Genomic DNA, 25407 nt, shown 5'->3' on the forward strand with positions numbered 1-25407 from the left:
GTTGCTTTGTTTGTACTTCTGAACTGCAATTAATTGTAACTTCTGCTTAGAAACATCTGCAGCCAGTAACTCCATGGGAAAATGGGTTGCTTGTATAATGCAGCCTTACAGAACACAATTATACATGGGCACGATTGTGTATTGGTGCTGGGTAAAAATAAATTGTTCCAACTCTTCAATTCAGTAACAGCCCAAGGACTCTCTGTCAAGTGCTCGCAGTAACTTGTGATGCTGTACAAATAGGATGTAAAACCTTGTAAGCACGCTGGCTGGAAAATGCCTAAAGTAGCTGTCGGTGCTTATGGAAATATTTTAAAATAAGACTTTTGCTCATGGAGGACTGTAACGCAGAGCTGTCCGGTTCCTTTAGCCTGGGGAGTGAACAGCCTTTTCCTGAAAAAGAACCCTTTTGCATCCTTTCAGCCCTTTATTTAACAGCTTCTGAGATACTTTCCTCTTTTCCATGATAGACTAAGATATTCATAGTTAATTACATGCAAATCGAGTGGGGGTTTAAAATTACCATAGAGCTGACAGTGAGACAAAAGCAGTGCAGCCTGATGTCTATTCACACCCTCTCCCTCTTGCTTCCACTGGCTCCTGTAGCATTTCAGTTGCTTTTTTTGGGAGGGAGAAATTATGAAAGACCTGAGATTCCTTTTGTTTCTTACAAGCAAAGTGATGCGCTGGCTGAGGAAGCCTCACACGGACCATGTGCACTGCTGGGGCACACTCCTATGGGGCTCTTCTTTGCCCTGCTCCCTCGTGGTAACGCTGTCCCTCCAGGCTCCAGGCTTTCCTCTTTCTTGCTAAGCCCGTGTCTTTTTCATAATTCTCTTTTTTTCCTGCGATTGTTGCCTCACCTCTCAGAAGCCTTATTTTCACCAGAGACAGGTCCTGTGCCACTCAGGCACCAAAAGCAAACATGCGGGTGTGGGGGGGCATAGGCACGGTGAAGGGATGAGCATGGGAAAGGAAGACATGGGGGGTCCTTGCCCCCTAACTTTGTTTGGCAGTGGGGTGGGATGGCAGCTCTGCTCCGGGAGGCACCCCAATCGTTCAGGACAGTGCAAATACAAAGATAAGAGAAACTAGACACTACCTCAGTCCCAGTCCTCTCCTGCTGTAGCTAGGCCTTTGCATGCATGGAATGCAATAGAATAGAATAGAATAGAATAGAATAGAATAGAATAGAATAGAATAGAATGGAATGGAATGGAACGGAACGGAACGGAACGGAACGGAATGGAATGGAATGGAATGGAATGGAACGGAACAGAACGAACAGAACGGCACTGCACGCACTGCACTGCATGGCAGGGCATAGAATAGAATAGAATAGAATAGAATAGAATAGAATAGAATAGAATAGAATAGAATAGAATAGAATAGAATAATCTTCAGCTGGAAGGAGAAAACAACCCTGTCCTGGGATTTGTCTGGGAGGAGGTGTATCTTTACACTATCACCAGACTGCATCATCAAGCATTTTGCAATGTGTTTGTACACCGTCTTCACCTGTTCCATGTTACACCCTTGCAACACAGACTTTAGACTGCCGTGAAAGTAGAGATTGAGGTAGAGTGCACATACAGCAGATGTGCTCTCTAGGGCATGATTTGGTTGAAAATTTGAGCATCCACTAAGAAGACAGCTAAAAATTATGGAACACAATGAAATGATCAATATGCCCCAATATCAGAGTCTAATGCTCATGTTTAATGTTGCTGATTAAGATATTTTAACAAAAAGTTCAACTGAAAGCAAGCTGAGGACTTTTACTAAAATGAACAAGGAAAAATGAAAAAAAAAGAAAGACTAAAACTACCTGTTGTACCCTTTATGTGATTTTTTTTCCTGCTATCACAAGGAATTGGACTATATGCAGGGGATTTTATTCATAGGTAAACAAAATGTACTGGAGAGATTGTGGGTGCGTTGTGATACTTGGTGAATCCTGGGAGATGGAGGTTCCACCCAGCAAAGGATCGAGTGCCTCCAAAAATCTCCCAACCTGCAGCTTAGCAGCTGACTTTCTGATCTGGCTTCGTGCTTGGTGGTTTTTGGTGTTTTTTTTTTCTGCTGAGTCAATTCACTGTCTTACAGTGGCATTGTTAAGTGACCCATTAAACATGGGTCTGCGCCAAACAGACTCACATCGCGCTGCAGAGATACTTGCAGTTTACCTTTGAAATAGGTTTAGCCTCGTATTAGAGTGGAGGGAGACCGGCATAACTCAAATCCTGAACACTTCCAGTCTGTACAGACCTAGTGATTGCAGGATCGAAAGATTAAATCTTGTCTGTCATCCTGTGTATATGTGGGTGGAGAGGCATTCTGCCTATAAGAAGAGCTATCATAAGCTAGTTACCTTGAGCACAGTATCTGAGAATGAAAGGAAGAAGTGGCTTTCTGATTGTAGAAGACAATATTTGGGGTACTTGCAAAGTATATGCTTCATTCTTTTCATTCTTCTTTGTAGCTGTCCCACTTGCCTCTGAGTTGGCAGTGGAAATTTTGGAAAAAGGAGAAGTGAGATTCTGGTTGCAAGCTGAAAAATTGTCTGGCAATGCAAAGGCCAACTTTGTATTTAATGACAAAGAGATTTTCAATGGAGAGGTAAGCCTTTTCATTGCTTACACGTGTTTGCATTTTTATGAGTATCAATGAGTATTAATGTCTCTGTCCCCAATGTACTTCCAACTAGTGTTCCACACTAATGCATTTTCATGAGAAATAACACGTCATTGAAAGCATCATTAGAAAGATTTTGTCCGTAGTTCTGAGCTGCGGCTGAATGCTACTGGATGCAGTTTATAAAGTGGAGTTATATGACTTTCTGCCACCTTTGTGAGTACCACGTGTTCTGTTAACTAGTGGGGACCACAGGAGTTCCTGCAATAAGGTAGTCCCAAGTAAGCAACTACTGTGGTCTTCAAGAAGTCACTTGCCTCGGTAGCCCAGTAGCCCAACTTAAATCAGTAGCCTAGATTCATCCTATGTCACCTTCATCTATGGCCCTAGCGTACCCTTGTTCTCAGTTCTCACCTCTCTTTGCTGTTTGGAGGAATTTATTACACCAAGGGAAAATTCCCAAGTGATTGTTTCCAGCAGCAGAACTTGCTACTCCCAAAGGCATGACATGGCACGCTTTTGTTGCAACACTGATATCAGGTAGAAGGCAGAGATGGAGCATTCTGCACAAAACCTTGTAAAAATATAATCATCCTCAAAGAAAGGGTTATTCTGAAAAGACGCAAATCTAAACCTTTCTAATAAAGAAGAACATAGTAGTCACCATACAACAGGAATGTCACGTGTTTGTATAGCATCAGTAAATAGGCTTCACCTTTAACAGATTTATTATTTATTTGATTTTACGTTTAGAGCTGGAGCTAGCAATAGTGGGAATATGAATAAAGAAAACAAAATTTCACCTGAAGACACCATATAACGTTTGACAAATATTTTCTGACTGACATCCATTAACTGTTGCTTTACTTTCCATTCCTGAAGAAATACAAAATGAAGGTGGACCAGAAGACCGGCCTGGTTGAAATGATTATGGATAAACTTGAGGACAAGGATGAAGGGACTTACACTTTCCAACTGCAGGATGGAAAAGCAACCAATCAGTCCAGCCTTGTCCTCATTGGTGATGGTAAGCTAATATATATTGTGCAATAGGCTGCAAAAATTATACCGAGGCTACCTCAGTTGTCATCTTCACTTTCCACTGTTTTCAATACCAAAAGACGATCCAGTGGTTTTTCATGTCACAGTGCTTTCCTGCTTCATACAGGACAGGGCATGTGTGCGAACTGATATTTTTAAAGTGCTGGGAGGAAGGGGAATTGTTATATAGAAATGTAAAAATATCGCAGCCTGTCATGGTTTACTTTTCTACGGATGGAACAAAAATTTCCCATGGAAAAAGCCCATTCAGGTGGGAACAAGGAGCTGTACCTCTCAGAGCTCGAGCGGCTTGCTGACTCTGCTGCCACTCATGTGCCTTCCTACTGAGAGAGGAGAGTAGGTGTATGACTGGGGATTACAGTGCTTCGTCAGACGTGACACATTAAACTCCTGATGACTGCAAGCAGCTAGGGAAGCTGGGTTAGCCGTAATCAGCTTCTGAAACTTTGAAATGTTCGGTGAAAACCTGACCCTGTGGCAGGATTCTCATCGACGTTCAAGGGACAGAGCTGCACCTAACTGTTACAGTGACATCCAGTACCCTACAAATGGCACATGGTGTTTAACCTTATATTTCTTGCTGGTTTTAATTCCTAGTATTCAAGAAGCTGCAGGATGAAGCAGATTTCCAGAGAAAAGAGTGGCACAGGAAACAAGGTGATAATATGGATAGTTATAAGAATGACATATGTGTTAGTCTGTTAAGAGTTTGTTTATATTTATGTATGTTAATTTGAAATAGATGTCTCTTGTTCTGTTATGTAGTTGCTTACCTTCTGAAGGAGAAATAGGAAAAATGAAACCACATTAAAACGTAACAGTGTTCTTGTCAAGAAAAATAAGTTTGTCTTTGGTTTTGTATCGTGAATACCATTGATGTGACCTTTAAAAATATATATGTCATTTTAAACAGGTCCTCATTTTGTGGATAAACTGGGATGGGAAGTTACCGATGACTGTAACGTGATGTTGAAATGTAAGGTAAGGGACAAGGAAAACGTTGAGTACAACGTTCAAAGGACTTTGACCTGCCACTACTTGGACCGTGAGGGTGGGAAGGGACTAAAGACGTGCCCTTTGCTTGTGTACTCCCAACTGCGTATCGGGTAGTGACAGAGCCTCTGAAGGCTAATCATGCTGAGGTGACTGCTCAGCGCATGCAACAAAATACCTTGGAAAATAGCTGGTCTGTCAGCCACACACTTGGGAAAAGGCACCTGAATAGGAATGACAAGGCTTTGTAAATCCTGGGACTTTCTCATTTTAGGCCAGTTTGTAAGTGTAGAAATCCCACTGGTTCCCCAGGCTCCTTGAAGCTGTTGGCAGTCCTTTTCTCTCTCTTTTCATCCCTCCTGTTTTCCTTCCTGCACCCCTCATTGTAAAACGGAGGCCTGCAACTGTAAACGGAGGCCTCACAACTGCGATCAAGTTGTGAAGTTTGCTGTTCTTTTCTGAGAGTCTTGAACAGGCTAGCCCGTGCCACACTAAGTTCCCCTGCTCAAATGACGAGAATAATTACGATGTGGTTTTCATCCATCCTAGGTGGCTAATATTAAGAAGGAAACACACATTGTGTGGTACAAAGATGACAGGGAGATAATGGTAGATGAAGAACATGACTTTAAAGATGGCGTGTGTACTCTGCTGATATCGGAGGTGAGTGACTGTCCTTGTTAGTCCTCAACTGAAGTTAGTGTTACTAATTCAGATGAAAGATACAATCTAATCTGATATTTCAGCGGAACAATCAAAAAAGGAAGTGGGTTTTAAAAATGGAAAAACTTGCAAGGCGTCTGTGTTTTAGCTAAAGCAAATGTCTATCTATAACCGCTCGTTCCGATTTCCAGGAAATGATGACAGAAGAGATAATAAGCTTGTCATTTCCTTTGCATGTCGGTTTAACAACAGAATGAGACCACATTTACAGTGCGAATGGCATTTGGAAAGTGCTTGTCACTCAGGCTTTCAGAGGAACACCCTCTTGGAGTCACCAGAGACGTCTGGTCTGTACCCAGCCTTGCTGCAGACTGGGGGGTCACCTGAATTCACCACTTCATCTCTTTGCTCTTGGTTCTTTGGCTGAGGAGGGAAACAAGTGTCAGGGTCCCCAGGGGCTCCCCCACGGCTGCAGGCCAGGACCCCCATCCATGGCCCATCTCACCGTCCCAGCCAGGAGCAGGGCAGCCGGGGGCCACCAGGGCAGCTCCAGCCCTGGGCATCGGGCACCTCCCTGGGGATGGGAAGTCATCTGGGGTCAGGAGTAAAATCTGAATTTTTCTACGGTAACTATTCTGAATAGTTTTCCTGTTACAATATTGCAGTTTTCTAAGAAAGACGCTGGCGTTTACGAAGTCATACTGAAGGACGACAGAGGAAAGGACTCCAGTGAGCTAAAGCTGAAGGAGACAGGTCAGAGCCACTTTCTGCGTGCTGTCAGCCACGCCAGCTGGCAGCCTGACTGCTCGCCTGCAAGCGGGTGCGGGGTCATACAGGCAACTGTGTGTCACCTTCCTGTGGCTTTGCTCCTCCTGTGTCTAAGATCATCTCATTAGAAAAAAACTGAGATTTTTCAGTTCAACTAATATTTGAATACAGCTTGTTGCATCTGGATTCTGTACAATTTGGGGACAACATAAGCAAAATAACAGGTTTCCTCAGGGGGGCATCAGTAGGGTAAATCTACAAGTACAGAAAGAAATTCTAGAACTAGATAATTTTAAAAGATTTCACATTTTTATTTTGTTTTGCCAATCAGTTATTTAGGGGCCTTTCCACTCATTGTGATTACTGTATTTTTAAAATTTCACTTATGTTTCCAAGCAAGTGGAGAAAAACCTATCCATTAGAATGTATATCAATGGGTTAGCATTCCAACTGAGTAGTGTCATTTATGGGGAAAAAAAAAGAAAAGATAATATAGTTTTGTCCAGCTGCCGCAGTATTCATCAAGGCTGCTGTTAAATAAAGTCTGGACATCATGGAATAACAGGCTATATTTCTGCATTACTTAAATTTCTAATATGCTTTATAAGGTAGGTCCGATTTCTTTTTCAAACCTACTGGGGAGAATATTTCAGAGCCAGTACTTGTCCTGTTATTGACTGTGCTTGAGCTGCAGACAGAGAGTCTTAGTCTCTGGATTTTATTTCCACAGCTTTTGCAGATCTGATGAATGAAGTATGCAGAAGGATTGGTAAGCACTTAATTCTCTTTCAAATGAATGACTCATTGTGATGCTCAATGAATGGCTGCACGGCTGCAGAAAACCATATGCTCTTCCTTCAGCTTTATCTGCGACAGACCTGAAAATCCAGAGCACAGCTGAGGGTATCAGACTGTACTCCTACGTTACTTACTATGTGGAAGATCTGAGAGTGGGCTGGGTGCACAAGTAAGTACGCAAAAGCTTTGCAAAACTCAGTGCCATTTTGTTTTTATAGACTCAGAAAGAACCCGGATACATGAGAGATGAGGCCCAGGTTTCTTCTCGTCTCTCCTGAGTCCCTTCTCTCTTAGGAGTTAGTTTCAGTGAATTACACCCTTCTGAAACCCGTACAAGAGCCAGGCATTGGTGGCATAGGGCCCTCCTGTCTTTTCCCTCGTGAGACAGATAATCCCATGCCACGGGATGCTGTCAGGGCCGTGCTGCTTCAGAACGCTTCCCACCTCCTGGATGGGAGCTGCATCTTTCCCTAGATCAGTTTTAAGGAGTGATGCAAATAAAACCTGAGAGACTGACGAGCTTTAGAAGAGGCCAGCACCACAGGTTCAGAGATACCTAGCCTGGAGGTCTGCTTGTCTAGAAGCCGCAATTCACGGGAACTGGGACAAGCGGGCACGTCTTCTTTAACGCATGGGTTCATGTTTAGGAGGCAAAGCATGTTTCAGCATGTGCCCAGGGCAGTAAAATCCAGACAGCCCTTCCTGTGAGCTCTACAAACCTAACGAAGCCAGACAGAAGAACTGAGATTTTTTAAAAAGAATTTGAATGCCCAGCTCCCCATAAAACTAATGGGAGCTGCATATCCAAATCCATGAGACAGCTTTGAATTCTCAGCCAGCGCAAACAGCACGCACAGGAAAACTCAGAGAAGTAAACAACTTCGATTTGATTTAATAGTAATAACATATTTGAATCACTTCAAATCTATTATTATTGCTCTCGATGCTTCACTTCCTGTGGACATGGTAGTAGTTAGTCTTTAGGATGGAATCTGAATTACTGATCTCTCAATAAACCTCATGTAAACGAGGCACAGTATACCCAGGATGTGCTGTAGCAGTCTGGCTCTAATTATTGACACTGCTGCTAACCAGTAACGCTGCCAGAGAAATGAAAGCAGTTTGAGGTTTTCCTGTTTCTTGGCACCCATTTTGACCTGGTGTCGCCAGGAGTCCTAGGCATTTCAAACTGGAAGTGAATACGAAGTATTCTGGATTTCTCTTTTTCTCTTAATTCTCTCTCTCTCTCTTCTCTATTTAATTTTTAGAAACTAATTTCATCTTGAAGCACGTCAAATTAATCTAGTAAAAATGTTCTCTGACCGTCTAGTATATTTGAAATTATCAGCTTAAAGATAACAAGTAGCTTATTTAATATCTTTTGCCTCATACAGGGCAATTAACTGCTGGGCTAGGAAGCTGAGAAATTGATACTTTTTGCAGAAGAAAATATACTTACGTCAAAGTACGTTTAGCTGTAAATGTCAAAGCAGAGCAGAGTGTAAGAAAACATTCCAACTAGGCAAACACCATTTGGGACAGAAGTGGGGGGTTTTGTAGGTACAGCCCTATATAGTTTTATTTTGCCCAAGCAGAAATAAACTTATGGTAAGGGGAAAATATGAACGTTTGAGGATGCATGGCTTACCCTTCAGAGATCTGGGTTTTAAATTTGTGTAACTCTTCTCTGGCTCAGGTCATAGACTAAGATGCCTAACCTTGCTTTGAGGAGGGCTAGACCTCGAACAGGAAAAGACTTTCATGTCAATTCTGCCCTGTTGGCCCCCAGCTTTATCACGAATTTGACTTCAAAAGTTTCAAAATATGGTGGCATACCATAGCACCCTGGAAATCATTTAGTAACTGCAGATAAACTCAGTGACTCATCGGGAGCAAATCCCATTTATACTCCAGTAAAACGAAAGGGTAACGTCGTTTGGTATTTTTCAGCGATACCCAGATTAAGTTTACAGACCGAGTGAAGACTGGCGTCACCGGGGAGCAGATCTGGTTGCAGATCAATGAGCCGACTCCACAGGACAAAGGCAAATACACAATGGAACTCTTTGATGGTAAAACAGGACACAAAAAGACAGTGGATCTTTCTGGACAAGGTGGGCCGCTCCCTCTGCTAACATCACCTGTATTACGTGGGCATTACGTGGTGGTCGTGCAGGAGCATCTATAGCAGGACCTTGCTACACCGCTGTCACCCTTTGGGTTGTAGGGTCCCTGCGTGCACCCAGCAGCCTGGCGGTGTTTGTGGGGACAGTGCAATTTGTTTTCCCCAACGTGTGTTCTTGGGTCATAAATTGCGAACGGCTCTTTCTATTCCAAATGCCCTCTTGCAGTTTGTCAACTGAGACGTCAGCCCAGTTTCGGAGCTAACTTACAAACCCCCTTGTGTTGCTGGCATTGATTGGCAGTTTTCAATACAAGTTGTAGCACTGAATGCCTTCTGTATCTTTCCCTTACAAGTAATATTTGGAGGAGGAAGTGAGGGATAAGTTTGTTCTGTTACTTTCCTACTGCATTTCTTTGATGGATATAACAGGGCTCTTTGTTCTTCAGAGACGTCAAGACTGGTCCCTTTCATCAGCACGATGAAGGACTGTTAGGGGAACAGCTAAAATTATTTGGATTGACTGTTGGAAGCTTTTACTCTGAGAGACCTCTCAGATCCTAGGGAACTGATTAACTCCTTCCAAACTGTGGAGTTTCCATTCCCAGCTGTTCCCATCCCTAAAGCTTCACTTTGGGTCTGCAAGCTCTGTGTAAGGGCACTTACCTTATAATCATCTCCGTGTTGCTCCTTCTGTACTCCGTCTGAGAAAAGAGATTTCTTCTTCCCTTTTAAAGTGGAGAGGTTGACCTCCCACATGATGGTAGCTTAGCCTGAATTTACGAAGGAGACAGCAGTTTGCTGTCTGGTTTGTTCATGGCCATCAGTGTGATGCTTCAGATGCAGATGTGAAAGCACTTGGAAAAACCAGATCTCTTGTATTCCATAAGCCAGTGGTCTCCAAAGTAGGGATGTGTGTGTGCAAGATGATCTGCTGGGGTGCGGGAAGAAAATATGAGAACTTCAGTAGTACATCTATATAACTTATAAATAAATATACATAGATTGGGGGTGCGTGCTCAAAAAATTTTTACCTATAGGGGTGCATGATCGCAAAAGTTTGGGAGGCCACTGTTGTAAGCTATTGTTTAGGTCGTGTATTGTGGGTTTCTTCCTCTGTTTTGTGAGATAATTTCAGCCTATTGCTCCCCTGCTATCTCTTTGCCTTAAAGCCTGACTTTTAGAAGAAAAAAAAAAGTGTATTTAAGCATTCCTATGTATATACAACAGCTGCCATATACAAGATGGACTTTATTAGTTGACCCATTCAGCATTTTAGGGCATATACAATATGCGTGCATCCATACATTAATATTTCTTTAATTACGTCTGCATTTTTAACTTAGTTCTACATTCTAAATTTAAACTTGTGATAACTTGTCTCCGAACCTACCTTTAAAATCAACTTTTCTCTTTACAAAGCATTTGATGAAGCCTTTGCTGAGTTCCAGAGATTAAAGTAAGTATTATGCCATCTAAATGCAGTAATTGCAGCCATAAAATAATAGAGAGTATTTGTTTGGTTTGTGCTAAATATATCCTCTGAAACAAATCCTAGTCCTACAGAAGTCTGTAGGAGTTCTGCATGTGACTTCTTTGGTGCAATTCTTATATAACAGTTAGGTAACGACGAATAAGCAGTATTGCCAAATGATGACAGAGATTTTCCTTAACGGATTAAAGGCAATTAAAAAGATAAGCTATATTTTACAATCAGTCTAAGTAAACCTTAACTGAAATTGGACTTTCTTTTCGCTTCTTTCAACTCCAGGCAAGCTGCGATTGCAGAGAAAAGTAAGTTTTACTTGACAGTAGTTGCAATAAAGTCTTTACGAAGGTTTTCTTCCTCCCCAGGAAGGTTGTGTGTTGGGAGAGAGAGGGCATGTATACATGTGTATGTGCATGCGCTCATCCTAAGATGAATTCGTCCTTGCACCAAGGGGAATCAAGGAGAGTGACCGTTTAGTGATTTAACGTTGGTGCGCATTGCAGCTAACACCACTACAGTTATGGGTTATGATTTTTCCAGTTAGCTTTCTCTAAAAATTATCTTTATGACTGAGATCTCTCGTGCATGTTCTCTGCACAAAAGTCACTTTGTTTTCAAAGATGGAGGAAATCACTTTGCAAGTTTTGAACTATCTAAAATGTCAAATGGCTCTGCATTGCATAGAGATGGGCGAGAAAGCAACACTAGCTTTTGCATTGCCTAAAGACTGATCTCCGAATCTCATGATGCTTTTGCGTGTCTGTCAATTCCAACATAGCAACTAAACCGAAAGTATGTAATAATTACTGAAGTAATATGTTATTAGAATTCAACTTGAATTATTAAGCACAATATTCTACCTATTTACAGAAAAATGCATGGGAAAAATGTAACACATCAAAAAGTTCTCCCACTGCAGATGACTTTCAGACCTGTATAAAAAGGAGGGCAGAACTGGCATTTGAAAAGTTATTGGAGAAAGACCTGGGCTAACTCCTCCTGGACATATAATCCAAATAGAGCAGGGTTGGGAAACACACAGCGATCTCTATGAGTCCCAGCTGAGATGGCACAAAGGGATCAGTAATAACCCTACCCTGGGCATTTCATTTTTAACCCTGGACCGTTCGTAAGGGGCTGGTATGTTAATTGACATAACACAGTCCTGTTCCTGGTCTCATAAAGTTGTTATCTATGTGCTCCAGAGCACATCTTTTACGGAATACGTTAGAGGAGAACATTTTGTATAGCCATTTCCTTCCTCTGCCAGGCTCCACCAAGACTTATAACGAACAAAATCCATACTCCAGAATAAGTGCACCAAAGCCTGCATGTGATCAGCTTATTTGTATTTATGTAACATTCCTATGGGACTTTGAGCTTAAATCTAGCCCAAATATCGATCTCATTTACACCCAGATATGTACAAAGTGGTGGAATTTCAGTGCTGTCACTGAGATTGTCTTTGTATTTAGATCAAAACTCAATCTCCACCACTTTATTAGCTGTCATTCATTTCCTTTTGGAAACACAACGTTTTTAGTTTACAACACTAAAAATGTAGAGTGCCAGATCTCAAAAATTCCTGGGTTTTTTGTGTGCACTCAGAAGTAACACTGAATTGATGGCAAAATCTGCAGGACACAGCACATGTACTTTAATTCCCCTCTGTAAGTGATTGACACCAGCTATTAACACATCTTTTGCTGTGAATTCAACGTTTTTTTAAAGTCCAAATGGTGTGCTAAGAATGCCGAATAGTTGTCTGCTAGCACAGATATCAGAGACAAGTTGTACATAAATAAGATAAAAGAACAGAAACAGAATCTGGGACACAGTTGATTTTGAGACACTACGGAAAATTATGCTTATTTATTTCCAGATCGTGCACGGGTACTTGGAGGTTTGCCCGACGTTGTCACCATCCAGGAGGGCAAGGTACGGTAAATAACTGAAGTTTTGCCCAACAGCTTGAATGCCTTTCAATGATGGGAAAATATTCACCTTTTTTTTTTTTTTTTTTGTAAAGCTGCCATCTTTAAAATCTGCTACATTATTTATTCATCCCCTGCCTTCTGTACGTAATTCAACGGTCTTGCACAGATGGGTTTATGTATTCAGGGCAGTGTCTTTTCTTAAGCATTAGATAAAAGCGAGATGACAATGTGAGCTGAGACTAAAACTGCTTACATAACCAGCTCTTTAAAAATTCATGCACAGGTTTCACAGTTAAGATTTTTTTGTAACAGGGTATCAGGGATGTTTAACTCCTTTTTTTTACAAAATGCTAGTCTTTCTGTGGCTTTTGCAGTTCACCTCCTCAAAACGTGGCAAGATAGTCACACCTGCCAAGGCTGGCTTTTAAATGGTGTAAAACCAGTAAACCAGTCTAACTCAATTCCCTTCCAGACAAAAGGAGACAGTTTTCTCTATTTCATCAGGGTAAATGGGAAGGAAGTCAAACGAAGTCACTGGATTATATTAGCAGACTTTTAACCAAAAGCTTATTGTGAGGCACTCCCAGAGGAAGACGGCTGCATCGATGCTTCAGCACAGAACAGGTGACCCAGAAAGTCAGTTCTCAGTCTCGCAACCTTTTCCCAGCACGCTGCTTCGACAAGTTGCTGCTTAATAGTACTGAGACCGAGAAACGCCTGCTCGTGCCTTCCCACTGGTCTGCCACCAGCCAGTGCCTCTTCACAACACTGAAATAGGGCATGAGAATGTCACTGAAAACCTGTGATACAACTCCAGAAGGACAGCTTCCTGATATTTCTGGCTTTAGCCGGCAGTAGGTCAGGCGAGTTACAAGTGTTTGACTATAAGCTGAGCAGAAGTGTTAAGAATCTAAAATCTTGGTCTGAATTGCTCAACAATGCGAGATATAACATAGCCAACAGATAGTAGACTGCAGCAGTTCTGGGAAAATTAAGTACACTGGCATTAGAAAATGAAATAACATTTGCTTAAACCTTTTATTAAAGGATTTAGCAGTTTGGGAAATGTTGTAGAAGTAAGAAGCACTCATATGTTCATTGTAACTGTAGGCAGAAGACACAAAGAAACAGAATGAATTCGCAGATTCTCAGCTAATAGTGCTCGTGCTTGGAGAAGAGATTCTCATACTGGTTTGGGTGGTCATCATCAGTTTTAATTTTTCCGCCGAAAGACAGTTGATATGAAGTTGAGTATGAGCTCACTAAAGCAAAACATGTAGAGTTTATAAAAAGGGAGTTTGTAAAAAATGAGTTGCAAAATCTTACCCAGAGGCACATTTTCCTTGACAGCAAGGACATTTGTGATGTTTGAATAAGTGACTGAAAGACTCCCAGAACTCAAGACAAATATCCTTGACCTTATGTTTCTGGATTCAGTAGATGATCGTTTTGAGAAACGGAGTAGGACAGAGAGCGATCGGGGAAAACAGGGCTTGTTTGGGTGGCGTTGGCTCCTCTGTCCATTGTTTGCATATATGCTGGAGAGAGAGGAATGCAGCTCTCTGTTGTGTAATTCGTGCAAATTGCACAATCATCAAGGATTTTGAAAAACAGTAAATGAGGCAGCAGAGGACTGTCAGTTGCAGGCTTTGATTCTGAATACAAGTGCAGCCATAACTAGAGAGTTATATGAACAGATTGGTATCCATAGATTGAACTTCCAAGCATATGCATGTCTTAAACTTAACACCGTGACTGTGATACTATTTATTAGCTTTTTACATGTGAGCTGAAGAATATGTGTGAGAACGAATGAACCAGTGTTTACCCAGTGTTAATCAAACAGCGCTCCAGATGGCCTAAGAGGCTTCCACTGATAGACAGAAATGCTCTTCAGCAGCGTGATATAATTGGAAAAGGCTAAGTGTCAGTTCATATTAAGGAGGAACTTGACCTGACGGAGAATACAAGTCTAAGTTTTGTGTACAGCCGGCCAAATTAACCTAAGTGGTTGTTTTAGTGAAGGCCTGTAAGTGAGCAAGGGTTGTTTTTTTTAAAAGGAGAGGCTCAGGATTGTGACAGACAGACCCTTTCAGACCTAGAAGCAATGTGTTGCATCCTTCTGCCCGCCAACTCCCCATTCTACCCTTCTGCCAGGGGTAGGTGCCCTCACAGGAAGGCCGGAAGAAGGGAGCAGGTTCCCGTGATTGAGCTGCTTCAGTTCACTCACTGGTATCTTAGCCCAAACCACCCAGGAAAATGAGTTCGTGCTAATACGCAAGAGGAATGGCGATACTTGAAATACAATGACACGTTTCCCTCTGCCACCTGTACTACCCTACTCATTATAATCTGCAGTGAAAGGCAGAAGAGGTGGGGGGGACACAAAGGGTCTTGCACCTGCTGCCAAGTGCACGTCTCAGTGCCCCAGGTCCAGACTTACAGGAACTTCTGTGTGGAGCTCTGAAATACTGAGATCCCGTTCAAAGAGATGGTGGATTTTAGTCACCCAGTTTTTTTCAGATGGTTCACATTTCCTGATAGATTTCATTCCCTCACCACAACATCTAGACAGGCTTCCAGTCCTTCCCCTTGAGAGGAAAGGTGCCTCTTCTCCTCGGGAGGACAGGAGAGACTTTTTTACAAAGATAAGAAGTTCAGGTTGAATACAGCATTACAGTCAGGGGGTTCTGTGAGCAATAAGGATATGTATTAACTTATGAACACATGAGCAACAACCATCTCCCACTCAATGAACAGAAAATCTGGAATAGATACGTGCAGTCACAGTGGGTGATCACTTCTCCTTGGCTAAGGCTCTGTAATTATGGATTACCATCCAGAAAACCAAAGATCTCACTGTCTACATAGTGAATTATAAGATACATCTCCACACATTAGTATCTGGAAAATAAATAAGAGTCAGGAAGGTAAAGAGGAGCACGGATGTCAAAACAGGAACTAGCGATGCAAGGTTAAGCAAAAGGCAGCTATTTTAAGGAATTATTTAGAAGAAAAAAAAAAAAAAGAATCATCACTGCTGCTTGAAACTCTTTGAATTAAAGAGTACTGACACTACTTCAAACACCTGAGGTTTGAATGATGCCACTAATAGAGCTGTCTGGACACAGACATCATCTCATTAGCATCTTGGAGTGGCAGCTGGGGCCACTCAGTGGTGATCTCTTGCTTGCTAGAGAATCAGAAAACAATAAAGAAATACCAACCACCCGAAGGGACCCATATGCAGTGCTGAGGGCACGTGTGTATTGAGAGCAATAAGGAAGAGGGGGAAATGTAAAACCTCTTGTTTTGCAAAAAGATGGACTGATATAGCAATCAAAACCACATTCACCCCAGTGGGCTACAAGAGAAGGCAGTCAACAGCCCCGCGCGGTCACCAGCCGTAGGTGCTGCAGGAAATCAGATAGAGGCCGTTTCCACCATACCATAACCACCTCTTGCTTGGAAACTGCCTTTCCTTCGGTACCAAGAATTACGTGTTGTTGATGGTGGAAAGACTTCCCCCTCCCTTTTGTTCTCATTTTGGTCCTTAGAGGATGTGGGATTTATTTGATTTTTGTTTTGTTGTCAGAGGTACAAAAGTCTTTTCATTTGTATAGAGGTATCCATTTTTTCTATCTGCCCAATTCAACAGCCTTCTGCGTATCTGTCTTCTGTCCCATCTTCCACCATCACACTAGCAGATCATAAGCAAAGAGGTGAAGGGAAGGTAGTCTGTTAAACAGATTTCTCACAGTAGGTTTTTAACATGACAGACTATAGGGCCAACAATGTGAGTGCTCTTCAGTTGTGTCTATTTTTGATATATTTTTATCAAGAAAACTTGATTCCAGTCAAGTGGAAGCCTGTTGATTCCTTATGTATCCCTTAGTCCATGCCTAATGAAACACTCAAAACCACTTTCTCTGCAGTAAAAAATCTTCAATTTCCATTTAAAAAATATTCTACTTTGAATAACTTTTTAAGTTTGGACCAATATACTATTTAAAACTTAGACATAAATGGACTCCTTCCTCAATAAAGGTCCAGAGAAAGGCCTACATACCACGGAAGTTTCATATGAACATTTTTAACATTGGACTCTGTGTTCATTTTGGCAAACTCTTTTGAGAAGATACCCATGGCATTGCGACTGGAGGAGGGGATCATTTGTGTGTATTGGTATCTCCCAAACGTGAATTTCTCAGCTGACAACAAAAAAAGGAGGCCTGAACATGGTGGGCACACCAGAACTCCCCAGCCTACAGAAAGTACCCAACTGTCAGTGATCTCTCCAACAACTGACTCTCTGATGATGAAGATACTTCCTTCAGTCTGATGGGACCGAATTCAGACCTTAGAAACGTTACTAACATCAAAGGGAAATACTTACATGATCACCAAAGAAAGGGTAAAGCCTGTATCGATTTCAGTTAAAAACAGTTTTATAGAAGTAAAGTCTATAAAAGAAGTTTTATAGAAGTAAAACAATTCAAGTCTGTTGGAAGAGCTGTCAGGGCATAGTTTTAAAAGATCCTAAATTAAACAAAGTATTCCAGGGACACTTTGTTCTTAGTTATTTAAAAAGGCAGGCACACTTTCTTAACTTCTGTGGTGAGTATATAGTGAGCTTAATGCAAAAAAATCCATTTGACTGTTCCTCAAATTCTCATTTCAGGTCTAACACACAAATGCAGATAATTTCTAATTTTACATTAAACAATACACATGGAGAAAGCTCTACTAATGATTATGAGAGTAGAGAACAAGGTTCCATAAAATATTGAAAGGTTTTAATGGAGTTTTTGAATTAACTGAGTTCCTTCTTTTCCGTTATGATACAGAAAGATACTGACAAAAATTATTGATTACTGACGATGATATGCATCCATTTACTAAAAGCAGGAAGATAAATAGGGGGTTGGAACATTTGGAGAGCCAGGCATCAAAAAACACAGCAAACAGTTATTGAGCCTTACCTGTAATTCCTTTTGGACTTTTTTCTATAGGCGCTTAATCTTTCTTGCACTGTCTGGGGAGATCCCACTCCAGAGGTCTCATGGCTGAAGAATGAAAAAGCATTTGTGTCAGATGCTAATTGCATCCTGAAATTTGAATCGGGCAAAAATGTCAGCTTTACCATTTCCACTGTGTCCACACTCGACTCTGGGAAATACAGCATTGTGGTGAAGAACAAGTACGGCACAGAGACCAGCGATGTCACTGTAAGTGTGTTCATACCCGAGGAAGAGAGGCAGTCTGAGCAAGAGAAAAAGAAAGAAGCTAAGAAATGAAAGTGTGAATTTAAGACTAGAAAGCCAAAGCATGGGGGAGATTTTGGGTGATAGGCTGACATAATGTGTGTGTGTAAATGGCTTTCTGCTTTAGCAGGCAGTCTTGGATTTTTCCACTCACTTCACTTTTGTTTCTAATACGCTTAATTGTGCCAGGGAAACCAGGGCCTTTCCTAAATATTTTCTTACTGCTAACCTCACAGAACCTACTTGTAGCATCTTCAGCCAGGCCAAATGCATGCTGGCTGTAAACACAGGTCCACCACTTGACCCCCTTCCTGGAGCACTTGACCATACAACAAAAACGGAAAGGGTGAAGAATTATTTCGGGGGGAGCAAGTGATGAGGTAGATGGAAAGATAAAAAAATGATCAAGGCATTTTTGAGCAGCCGTTTAGATTTGTTCCAACTTCCGTAAAGTAGCATAGATGGAATGTGTTAGAGAATTAAATAATGGAGATACTAGTGCTGGTTTTGTCTACATTAAGGCCCCTTTGTGTTGCTGTGTTAATTTAGAGGGGCCTTAACATGGGTGTCATCTACATCCATAAATATTGTTTAATTTGCCCAATTGGGGTAAAAGTACTGTAACATAAATGAAAATTAGGCTTAGGAGGCCAGAATACTAATGTGTGTGTGTCTGCAAAAACGTATGAACTCTGCTCTGTATTCACAAATAAACACAATTCACTTCTTTCCTCCCACCACAAGCTTGTGTCACTGTGTCTTGTTTTACTAGTCACGGCTCTGGTAGATGTGCACAGTATCTTAGTCTCTTAATGCTTTCACCACTGTAATTACCTCTAGCTTTCCTTTAGATCCCTGTTAATCTTCACTTTACTGCTCACGACAAAACCCACAATGGCTTCTCATCGCAACTTTCTGTCCAGACCTTCCCTACTTCACATCTCAACTCAACAAGGTATTTTTGCAAGTTCAGGCACAGGAGTGGTCTCACGCGATTCAGTGGACCTGCTCATGAATTTTGATTTAAGGGTGTTAGGTAAGTATTTTGTTAGACTGAGACCTCAGTTAATCTCATCCAAACTTAACACTGGAGGTCAGAAATAACATTGTCAAGATCTTTTAAAGCTACAAAAAGAATCTTCACTGGAACAGAGAAAAAAACGTGGGTTTTTTTTTTTTCAGATAAAAATGTTTCAACAAAAAACATTCGTCCAGATCTTTGAACACACTTATATAGATTGAAAACTCCATTTTTACAACAATGCCACTGATTATTATTAGCTGAGGAAGAGCAACAGAATGTATTACATATATGTCCATCCTGCTGGATATATTATGATGTACACACGTGATATAATGTATGTGATATATATATGATCATAAGCAGTTATCAGCCCAGTTGCTAATTAGGAGAGCAATGTGCCATATTAATAATTCTCTTCATTACTAATCTCACAACAGCATGATTCTTCACATCAAAATGTAAAGAACGAACGTACCTATTTTTAGTACACGCCTGAAGTCTGTGCACCTTTCACATACTTTCTCTTGTCATTTTTAGCGACGGTGAGTGCGGACACAGTGCTGTTTCCCAAGCACCCACTCTGCTGCAGTACTGACATTTCTGTGAGGATGCCACTCGTAACGCCGCACAGTTAATGCTCACTTCAACACTTGCCATCTGAGGTTTACTGTCAGCTACCGTTAAAGGCGAAGTGGAAGCATGAGGGAATTCTTAATGGCTCAGACAACAATAGATTCAATGCAGTTATCAATGGTGAAACTGGGGATCTCTTCAATTTTTAATTTTTTTTTTATCAGTTTCTATAAAGGGCTAATGATTTTGATCTTAATCATTAAAAAAAACAAACAAACCAATTCAGATCTAGATCAGACTTATGACCTACCAGGACACATTAGCATGTGCTTAACTTTATCCCCAGTACCCCCAGTTTCAAGGAACATGTTAAGTTTATCTGGTATAAATATTTTTTCTTCTAGACTAGGGATTTTTAACATGAAATCATGTAAAACTGTTTTCAGCATTTCACATAAGCAGTGTATGTTTTCACACAGCCTTATCTCCTAAAATAGTTAAGACTCAACTATCAAACTTGATGACATTATTGCAATTTTAAGGTTTAAGTGTGTGATTATGTACATTAATGAACCTGTTATAAATCTCTGTTATAAAAAAAGTTCAGACCATTTAGTCACAACAGTTGCGTATCAGACATAGTAAAACAGCTTAATTTTTAAATTTCAATATATAATCAAGAGAATATCTGTAATTTGAGATACAGCGAGCTTTCAGAATTTAAAGAACAGATGTCAAATTATCTGATAATTTTGCTTAGTATGACACGAAGCCCATTCAAGGATGATAAGCAGGTCACTCCATCTTGGTCCAGGACATACACCTTAAAAGCAACTGTCACATCTCTTCCATCCTCCAGAGTGCAAACAAGAATATGTCTTGCTCTTTGCGATACCTGATAACTGATGTTAGTTGTTTAGCATTAGCACATTTTTAATAATGATTGCATTTTGGCAGCAGTTTATTTCTACTACTTTATCTTCAAAAAATCTGTCTTCCTGCCTCCCTCCTTTTGGCAGAACTGCGAGGGAATACAAGTGGGCCATCTCCCAGATTAACACGCTGGATTCCACTTCTCTTTGCTTCAGGAGATGTATGTGTCCCTGAAAGTCAGAGTAATAGCTGCTTCTAAACAGTTTTGCTCCCAGGGACTCAGTTACGGTGGTTTCAAACTGAATTTGTGATGCATCCACACTTCTCGCTTGTGCACTTTTTGTTCTTGCTTTGCTTCAGGTGATTGTGATTTCTGTGTCAGGACAGACTGACACAGTCCAAGGACAAGATCAAAATAATGTAGCTGTATCTAAAAAGAAAAAAACGACGACAGCAAGCAAACGGAAAGAAGGGGAAAAGAAAGGTAAGAGCACTTTCACCTTCATGGTCTTCTCCAATGAAAAAATTGTTAAACATTATGCTGTTAATGGTCTGCACCAATCAATATTACTCAGGTCCCAAACAAACAAGTTTACAGTATGTATGCTCTTAATCAACAACAAATGCCAAGTATGAATTGCCAGGTTAAACCTCAGTGAAAGAGACTTAAATCAACACTTTTAAATCACCTTTCCACTGGGCTGCAGGTTCTCACCTTGGCTCACCTACCTGGCTGATGGAAGTTTTTTAAGCCATAATAAACACTTTCAAATTTCTGAATGCAGAGGAAAGACCTCCTAAGCATGTATATATACACACATGGTGTTATTTTCCAAAGTGAGACTCATTTCAGCAGATAGACTTTTGACACTTAACAACAAAAAAAAAAAGGCCTTGCTAATTAAGGTACCCTAAATGCCAAAGTGTTTTAGAAAAGCCTGATCGTATAGCCATTATTTGAGATTAATCGATTATTCTTTCTTAGTTTTATGTCCATATTGAATGGTAAAGTTGGAATTATAAGTGACCATTTTTTTGTCCAATTTAGAGAAGGGTGGACAATGAAAAGCTCTCTAGTGATTTAGCATTCTTGTATATTACAGATTTTTACTGTTCTCTTAGACTCTTACTATATAATTGCTACTTGGACATTGATTTATTCCTCACAATTACAACTCCCTCACACAGAGCATTTTAGCTCCAAATAAGGCTTAAATTCCAACATTATCAGAACATGTTTTACATATTTTTTCCTAAGTATTTTTTCATTGTATACAGGGTATATACACATTATATCATTGCTGACAGAACGTTTTATACTTTTATTCCCCTCCCCTTTCTGCTCCTAAGGCAAGAACAAGTATTTAACTGCGTTTCTTTCCTCTCTTGCCTTCCTGGTATGGGTAACCTAGACATTTCTGAGCAGTCCTTTAAATGAGGTGACTTATGTGAGAAACAATAATTTCCATCTGTAAATGTTTTGCAGGTTCCACCCTTTCCTGAATCTTTTTAATTATAGACCATAAAGACTTGGGCTTGCTTTTGGCTCTGTAAACAGTAGTAACATTACTTGTGATACTGAATCTCTTTATATGGGTATGGGAAGAGAAAAAGAACACGATAACGTCAAATGCAATGTGAAAGCAAAATCTTACTTATGTACCTCTGTATTGCTGAGCATAGTAAATATGCGGGAAATTTTATTACTTCTCCTAAATTAGATTTTATTAAGCCACATGTAGAAGAAGTTATTGCTACAGAAGAGACACCCGTTCCAAATGAAACCCCTCCTGTGGAAACAGAAAAGGATACAAAAAGCAACCAGCAAGCAGCAAAGACGACTGACGGAAAGGCAGCAGTAGCAGAAATGGTTCCTCAGCCCGCAGAAAGCTTGGATAGGCAGGGAAAGAAACCACCGGGAAAAAAGCCTTGAGTAAACCCCACTGTTCTTAAATGATGAACGTGATCTTGTTATGATCTGGATAATAAGTTGAAGCTGAGATTTCATGGGTGGTAGACTAGCTGTAACATTTTAACACAAAAGTTTATTAGTGTTTTTTTATAACATTTATAATACTTTATAACTTCAATGGCATAGTAGATGGTCACCTCTGTCTCAGTACCAGATTAATTGCACTGCAGGCATTTCTAAGTATCTTAATAACAATCCACATACCGACAAGGTGATTTTAATTACTGAAAAACATCCATGTTAAGCAGAGTTTATTAGAGTGAATCCTGTCCAGAAGTGACCTATTTATTACTCTGTAAAAGAATGTTGATATCAGTTATGTGGATCTGTTAATTGATATTTGTAGGCCATCACAGCTCGAGGCAGACCCCGCTTACTTTCTCAAGGAAACCATACATACAGTTAATGCTATGTGCTGGCTAGACTTTTCACCAAGATCAATTTGGCCACAGGAGAAGATCTTCAGAAACACAGCCATCTCCCATGGATGCAGGGGGCTAGAAGTAGGTTTTTCTTTTAATCCAGGTTTCTTTCATAGAATCATAGAATGTGTTGGGTTGGAAGGGACCTTTAAAGGTCATCTAGTCCAACCCCCCTGCAGTAAGCAGGGACATCTTCAACTAGATCAGGTTGCTCAGAGCCTCATCAAGCCTGGCCTTGAATGTCTCCAGGGATGGGGCCTCCACCACCACTCTGGCAACATGTTCCAGTGTCTCACCACCCTCATTGTAAAGAATTTCTTCCGAATGTCTAATCTAAACCTCCCCTGCTCTAGTTTAAAACCACAGCCCCTCATTCTATCGCTACATGGCCTTGCAAACAGCCCCTCCCCAGCTTTCTTATACGCCCCCTTCATGTACTGGAAGGCCGCTATAAGATCTCCCTGGAGCCTTCTCTTCTCCAGGCTGAACAACCCCAACTCTCTCAGCCTGTCTTGATAAGAGAGGTGCTCCAGCCCTTGGATCATCTTAGTTGCCCTCCTCTGGACCCGCTCCAACAGGTCCATGTCCTTCCTGTGCTGAGGACTCCAGAGCTGGACACAGGACTCCAGGTGGGGTCTCACCAGAGCAGAGTTCTTCATGCAAACCTGTTTCATCAGGTGGATCAGGATGACATCTGGCCATTCCTTCTCATCGAGACCCCTCAGGACTCTCCACTTCATTAATTCCCCCATGGCCTTGGTGAGGTACTATGGATATTGCATTAACCCATAAAGTATCAGTCGCCCCATGTGCTGATTTCTCTGCACCCTTTTTGCTACAGCAATCATATTTCTGTTTCCAAGAGCTGCTAAACCCTTTGTCCCCTTTCCCCTCAGTGTCTCAGCCCAACGCTATCCCTTCTTCCCCTCACTAGGCTATCAGACCCGCTGGTTTCTTATGAGGAAGTGTAGCTTCATGGTCCATGTAAAGTGAGGAATAAATGGAGGCCAAGAATCTCTGCTTTAAATCACTACTGTGCTCACTCACATTCATTACTGTGCTCATTCACATGTTTATGTACTAAGGATATAAGAAAATATGACTCATTTGTGGATGCTTAGATACTTTGAAAGAAGCAGAGTTCAAGCTGAAAAACAAACCAATAAAAATAAAGGTCAGAACGTATTTTGTTAATATGCAAGCTGAATTCAACTTTTAAATGGCCAGGAATTATTAAATAGAAGAAATAAAAATAAGATACTTTAATTACTAGGAAAATGTTTTTATTGATTTCAACTCTTAGAAGGCTCAGTCATATTATATTGTCTTTTTCCAGATGGATTATTAATGAAAGGTTACTGAACTCTGCTGATATTTCTAGGGTATTAGCTCTGTGACAAACATGGAAATACTGAAAAAAACCAAGAAATATCAGTTTCTAATGCATCATTATAGAATTGTTAGCATGAGAAAACAAAGAATCTTAATAGCATATAAATGTGTAACACCCAAGACACTGATATCTCTGAAAGAAAGCAAACTGTTTCCTTCCAGTAGAATTCCAACAGGGTTATTCAACTCTCTTTAAAACCAACAGAAAGATTCCTCCTGGATGAAATACTAGATAAGAGTGCTTATATGAAGGCAATTAGAGTAATAACATTTCTGTAAACAAGGTAAAGGATATAAGTAATTTGGATGGTCCATTCTGAGTGACAGAAAGATGTGGGATGCAACAGAGAAAAAATTACACAAATCATAATATTCACTGCTACACAAAAGAAGCGGTGGGAGAAACTTAAAATTCAGACTGAACTGCGACTAAAATCATCCTACTAGACGTAGGTACTGTTTGACACATAGAGCTTGATTCAGTTCTACATTACATCTTGTTCTACATCTATGGTTATAGTTTAAATTAGAAAACTGGAGTAGCCCATCAGCGAACACCGTAAGTGTAGGTCCCATACGGAAATGCAGTAAGGACTTTTTAAATGGGAACCTTAATGCGTGTAGGTTCTCATGCAACTGTTACAGCAAATGTTAAATATCTACAGATGTGCAATTACATCACTCTGCCAGAGAGCCTGGCCTTTCAAAACATTACACAGCTGCAGGTTGTTTCACACAACTCTTAACCGCTCTCTGCCATGGCAATTATTTCAACCTGCCTTACCTCTCTAAAAATCCATCACCTCTTACAGCTCTTTCGGGTTGGGAGCCTGTCTTCCACAAACATCAATGGCAGCCTGTAAGTTATATATAGAACAGCCTGTACCACTGAGAGCCTGATCCAATCCCTGCAAAATGCCACAGGGGTCTTTTCATTGGTTTTAATAGAAAACAAGCTGGATCTCAGAAGAATGTTCTAAAAATGTCCCAAATCTCAGATTACAAAGCCCATTTTGCTCACTGTGAAGCCAACGGCAGATCTCCCTTTTGTGTCATTGTAGCAGCATCAGGTCTTATCTTTTTACTGAAGGGAAAACCAGTATTTTCAATTAAAACCTACTTTTAAAATTTAAACTAAAATGCACTAGGGTTTGGAGGTTTTTCTGTTAAATTTGGATGGTCCCTCAAAAAGCTGGAAATGCAGTTACATCAGTATTGTTCTACTGGAAACTATATGCTATCCAGAAGCACAGTGTTTTCTGCATGATAAATGAAATACACAAATAAACATATAAAAGATTAAAAAAAATCAAAACTATTATTTAAGCTGTAGTTGTTCACAAATGTAAAACAAAGCATTCAAAATATTAACAGAATTGTTGAGTACATTAAAGTTTATTGTTACCATGTTTTTCTTGCAA

General features: G+C 40.6%; 1 protein-coding gene across 9 annotated transcripts in view; it reads left to right on the forward strand.

Annotated features, from left to right (window-relative positions):
* MYOM1 (myomesin 1) overlaps positions 1-25407 on the forward strand; it is a 77940-nt gene extending 52533 nt beyond the window's left edge. For 5 of the 9 annotated variants that reach the window (XM_074576762.1, XM_074576766.1, XM_074576767.1 and 2 more), the window contains 15 exons: positions 2483-2619; positions 3517-3661; positions 4294-4353; positions 4610-4677; positions 5239-5352; positions 6018-6105; positions 6851-6889; positions 6982-7087; positions 8869-9032; positions 10463-10499; positions 10812-10834; positions 12412-12467; positions 17479-17694; positions 20561-20684; positions 21922-25407. In XM_074576762.1, the coding sequence (XP_074432863.1) occupies positions 2483-2619; positions 3517-3661; positions 4294-4353; positions 4610-4677; positions 5239-5352; positions 6018-6105; positions 6851-6889; positions 6982-7087; positions 8869-9032; positions 10463-10499; positions 10812-10834; positions 12412-12467; positions 17479-17694; positions 20561-20684; positions 21922-22133 (1589 nt within the window). In that variant the 3' untranslated portion in view covers positions 22134-25407. Of the gene's footprint in view, positions 1-2482; positions 2620-3516; positions 3662-4293; positions 4354-4609; positions 4678-5238; positions 5353-6017; positions 6106-6850; positions 6890-6981; positions 7088-8868; positions 9033-10462; positions 10500-10811; positions 10835-12411; positions 12468-17478; positions 18474-18581; positions 19583-20560; positions 20685-21921 lie in introns of those variants that run through there. The other 4 variants (XM_074576765.1, XM_074576769.1, XM_074576764.1 and 1 more) reach the window with 3 other exon arrangements.

The sequence above is a fragment of the Larus michahellis genome, chromosome 2, assembly GCF_964199755.1.
Source record: "Larus michahellis chromosome 2, bLarMic1.1, whole genome shotgun sequence".
Classification (NCBI taxonomy): domain Eukaryota; kingdom Metazoa; phylum Chordata; class Aves; order Charadriiformes; family Laridae; genus Larus; species Larus michahellis.